Here is a 5,309-nt window from a genome sequence, read left to right as displayed (position 1 = left end):
GCGTGCTTGAGAAGTCCACAAGTCATCCGTGCTTTGATAACTTATGAAGTACACATTATGTTTGTCCACTGTGGATAAGAGGTGCAATTATAATATTCCCTCCTTTGGTATCATTTATAACTTCAGTCATTTTTGGTCCTTTGACAATTATGATCTGTTCACTTCACACATCTTCGTGTGACTGCGCAAATCGCAGTTTTGACACATTGTGCAGTCATTGAAGTCTAATGAAAAGCGCACGTGCGATTCGAGTCACATCAGAGCCTATATGATGCTTTTATGAAATCCGCAGAATCTTGTGACTTGTTTTAGTCTACCCCAGCAAACTGTCAGTGTCACCACGAAATCTGGCACACAACTGACATCTCTATTGTAAGTGATCGATTAACTGCGCCTGTGGATTGATCCTGATCTGGCCACATTGATTTTGGTTTAAGGTATTTTTGGAAATCATAAATACTAATGAGCTAAGGGGAACGACGTGGGAGAACGTGTCCCTTGAGAGAACCCTTGATAAATCACCCATGGAAGTGATCTAACCTCCTGAGACAAATAAGCAAAAATAAAAAGCCTTTGGCACTAAGGTTAACATGATATGATACATACATGTTATGTATTTTAGCAGTGTTATTGCATGTATAAAAGTTATATCAGCATGTATTAATGTTGTGTTCTGTAATATAAAACATGAAATAATGATTCGTATTTAAGTATTGTTTTATTGGTACCAAACATGACACACACGGGGAAAAAACGCGTCTTTTAAACAATGACATAAAACAGTGACATATATGTGCTTACATTAACAAAAACATCACTTCCACTACTGTATACAGTGGACAACATCTAATACTCTGCTTTATAACGCAATAAACAAAAACATAATCATTCTTGCAACTTCGAGGCAAGTTCTTAGCTGTTGGGTAGGAATATTTCTATATCAATCACTCTGAGTATCAACGATTTAGCATCAAACAGTTTATGTTTCCTTTGTGGTAATGACCCATCTTTGGTGCGTAATAAGGAAAACTCTTCCTTTTACATCTTTGATCTCTGATATCTTTGATTGTGTTTCGCTGGGAAGTGTTCAAAGGCACACTGACATCAGTCAGAGTTGAAAGTGCACTGATGGCGTTTGCACAGATGTGCGTGCAGGTTGTTTTGACTCATTTTCTTTTTTACAGTCACATGCGCACTTTATTGAACGGCCATATAAATTTACACCTGTGTGAAACGTTATGCAACCAAGGGAAAGTTGTAAGCACGAGGATACAAATCAAGCTGCAAATCAAGACGGGACACTAACGTTTTGGCACCTACTACAGATAATAGCGCGCGCACATACACGCACGCACGCACGCACACATACACCTTCAAGACTTCTTTTTCTCCCTCTCTCTCTCTCTCTCTCTCTCTCTCTCCCTCCCTGTCTTTCTCTCGTTCTCTGTGGAGCACCGCCCCCTTTCTTTTCCTTTTTTCCTCCTTGGCTTCCACCTGCTTCACACTAGAGGTTCGCCAGAGCTTCAGTACGCGTACACCCCGGGGAACGGAACGGATCGGTGCGCATCCCTCTTTTCCATACAACTGCACTTTTCTTTTACGCGTTACAAAGATCGTCATCTTCACACTGGTCTCGCGTCTTCTGCACAATGTTTCTTTCTTCACTTTTATCCTAATCCATCAATGGAATAAACGCGGGGATGCAGATGAAACCGACCATCAAAGACGACAGAAGCGAAGGATCAAACGATCACGGAGTTATGTTTCAAACAGTCATCTATAAAGGGCTCCATTAGCATATGTCAAGTGGGCATTTACATAAAGGGCATATTTAGGCTGGTGTCTCAGAGCAGAGCCAGTCACATCCAGCACATCCAGTTGAGAGCACCAGAGGAGCCGCATAAGCTTTTGTGTTGGAGTGCGTAATACAAGTGTGTTGGATACAGAAGGGACCGGAGCACAGGGGAGTAGCCTGGAAGGTCGAGAGAGCATGTGCTAAACCAAGAGAGAGAGAGAGAGAGAGAGAGAGAGAGAGAGAGAGAGAGAGAGAGAGAGATAATCGGATGTAAACACGCATTGACTGTAAAGCCGCAACCAGTGACTGCGCAAAACACTAGGGAAAGAGAGACCACAGGGGCTCTCCTCCATACGGTAACTTTTCTTCCGGCGGTTGTCTTTGAGTGTCGGTGATGGGTGCAGTCGGTGAGCCGGTGGGCAGCTTCTCTCACGGCTTTGAGAGCTTTGGCCACGGGTCTCATTTCGTCCTCACGCCCCCCGGGGACTCCGGTGGTCTGATGAACGAGCACATCGTGTCTGCCGAGCGCCTGTCACGCAGCACTTCACCGGACCTGACGCATCTCAAAGGGATCCTACGGCGACGGCAGCTGTACTGCAGGACCGGCTACCACCTCGAGATATTACCGGACGGTGTAGTGCAAGGCACGAGAAAAGACCACAGCAGATTTGGTTAGTAAAGCACTATTTAGTATAATAGGCAATATGTTACCGAATAGCTGCTGTATTAATATTGCTTCAAAATAATTGCATTTACTTTATTATTCATGCGAACACTGTAATGCAAAATGTGATATTATTATAATGACAACCATAGCTAAGACAATGCGATTAAATGTGCTAGATGAATTAAGTAGGCCAGTTAAAAGCACCACCATTGCAGGTGCACATGTCAACTGGGTACTAACAGCTGTGTTTTTCTCACAGGTATATTGGAATTCATTAGTCTCGCTGTGGGAATGGTGAGCATCCGTGGAGTGGATAGTGGATTATATCTTGGAATGAACAGCAAGGGCGAACTATATGGATCTGTAAGTATTCACTATAGAAATATCCACATTTTTTCATTTACTTGCATGCAACACAATTAATTCCATTCGTAGGCTGCACCGAGAACGTGATTTATGACACAATTCCAATGCAATTTCAAATAGCCTTTGGACATAGTTTATCCTCCTCTTTGTTCTTGTGTGATTAACCTCTGCTGTTCTCTCTCTCTCTTAGGAAAAGCTGACGGCCGAGTGTGTGTTCAGAGAGCAGTTTGAAGAAAACTGGTACAACACCTACTCCTCCAACCTCTACCGGCACGGCGAGCGAGGGTCACACTACTACGTAGCTCTCAATAAAGACGGAACGTCTCGAGACGGAGCCCGCTCCCGGAGGCACCAGCGCTTCACGCACTTCCTGCCACGGCCAGTGGATCCGGACCGCGTTCCCGAGCTTTACAAGGAGATACTAGGACACAGCTGAAACCACTCAACCTTAAACTCAAACCAAAAAAATAACGCACCTGCATGTTCTTCATCCCCCCAGCAGCCAGCAGGGCAGACCTGTCTCGGGAGACAGCCGAGGAGCTGGGGGCAGAGGCCCTCTTCTGCGGCCAAGGTTGCAGCAATAGCAGGAGAGGGAAAGCCCGCACCAGGAACCAGATATCTGAACTTTGGATAGTTCCTGAAGAGACGGACACTGTTTTGGATCCATATACCTTCTGTTTGTAGGGCACAGGGGAGTTTGGATTAAGAGAGAGCTAAATTTCCGCTGGTGGACTGCTTGCCAGACAATGACGGACAACCACTGTACTACTGAAAATTCTAGAAGGCTTCTGAAGGAATTCTGCGTTATGCTTTTGAGACTCTTCCAACACTGGCACGGACGAGCGGGAGACTAAAAACTATCTTTAGGTCCTTTAATTTATGTTTTTTAAAGATATTTATTTTATATATTTATTTATTTTGAAAGTATATTTTTACAAGAATATATGCAAGATGTAACAGGAGAGCTTTATTTTCTACCGCTATTAATAGACAGTGAAACATGACTTCTATCTAGAACTAGAACTACTGAAGAAAGTATTTTCTTATAAGTTGTACATTTTTCGGTTGTATTGGCGCTCCTCGCGGTCCCCTGTGTTTGTTTATCTCTCATGTCATTAAACCAGATCCATAAAAGCCTGAGAATGTTCCAGAAACCACTGGGGAATTAAACAGTTGAAATGACTGCATTTTGTCGTGTGTCTCCTTTCTAAAGAACATAAGGTCACCTGTCAGAGGTGAATGGCTATTGAATTTCTTTTCATAGACTTTTGAGTAAACTCAAGAAAGGACAGCAGGTATCAACAACAGGCCGATTCTCATCCATCTTTCTGCAGTAGAATGAAATGACAGTTTGTTCCCAATTAAAATGCTGCTTAATGGCCTAAATACTTGAGTTCTGCTAAACAGTACAGATGTACGGCGTGACTATACAATTTGCAAAAAATGCTTGCTTCAGCATCTTCCCGCTTTTCTTTCTCCCATCCAATTTCCAGCTCTCTCACACACCCCGCTGTTAAAAGGCCCGCGCGACGCTAGCATTAAAACACAATGGCCCAAAACTATTTCTCCCTGCGGCAACCTTCTCAAGTGACATATTGGCATGCAGAGATCTCTCCACAAAGTGGTCTTTTCTTTAACTAAGTGTCTTTTTGAGAAGCAAGCACTATGGTACATTCTGGGAGGGTGACTCTACTGTCGTGTCTACGTTTGTTGACCCAGGGCAGGTGGAAGTGCACTTAGGAAATATATGAGGTCGGAGCCACGTGTGGTCTCAATTGTACAATCTTGAAACTACTTTGTGCTCCCCCTTTCTTTTTTTCACTCACTTTCTTTTTCCTCTCCTCACAGTTGTGTGACTCACTTGCTTTGTAGACACTTGATGACTGGCTGCCAGTCAATCTGGCTGTCTCTGTGTGTGTGTTTTAGAAAGGAAGTGATACTTTTTAAATAGTGTAAGCTGGCTGCGGGGCACACGTGCGTTTTTAAAGTAATGCTGATATGGGCTCCGGGTCACCAACCCGAGAGAGATGGGTTGCTGAGTAGCAGCGTAAGATAGAAAGGAAAGAGTAAGGGTTTCGTCCAGTGTAAAAGTTCACAGGTCTGCACATCTTCCGACATTGTATGGGGTAGGAGTGTCTGAATGTCTGATCTCTGTGTCTTTTCCCCTTCTTGTTGGGGGGTTTCGAGGGTGGGCTGATGGTTCTATTTGTGTGCGCAGGCACATCAGCAAACGCTGTGTGATGTGTGATCTCTGAATCTCTGTGATGATGATCCAGGGGTTCTACTAACTGACACACACATGCGCACGCACGCACACACAAACACACCAGGGGTTTTCCCCTGAGCAAAAACACAGCTACAGCTAAAGAAGGGATGTGGTGAGAGTGATGTGGCTTGATCAACTTTTTTTATTATTTCCAGCACATGTACAGTATGTACAGTAACCCCCACAGCCCCATCAGTAAAGCCTTCAACACCAAT

At 44.0% G+C, this 5,309-nt stretch overlaps 1 protein-coding gene across 1 annotated transcript; it reads left to right on the top strand.

Annotated features, from left to right (window-relative positions):
• Nucleotides 1–1,363: 1,363 nt before the first annotated feature.
• On the top strand, nt 1,364–4,005 carry fgf20a (fibroblast growth factor 20a). The gene is made up of 3 exons (XM_057331062.1): nt 1,364–2,466; nt 2,722–2,825; nt 3,019–4,005. The coding sequence occupies exons 1-3, from the start codon at nt 2,190–2,192 to the stop codon at nt 3,262–3,264; spliced, it is 627 nt and encodes a 208-aa protein (XP_057187045.1). The 5' UTR covers nt 1,364–2,189; the 3' UTR covers nt 3,265–4,005.
• The last annotated feature ends 1,304 nt before the right edge of the window (nt 4,006–5,309 follow it).

This window comes from Triplophysa rosa, linkage group LG4 (assembly GCF_024868665.1).
Source record: "Triplophysa rosa linkage group LG4, Trosa_1v2, whole genome shotgun sequence".
Lineage (NCBI taxonomy): Eukaryota > Metazoa > Chordata > Actinopteri > Cypriniformes > Nemacheilidae > Triplophysa > Triplophysa rosa.
Note: the sequence above shows the minus strand (reverse complement) of the source record. Positions and strands in the feature narration are given on the sequence as shown.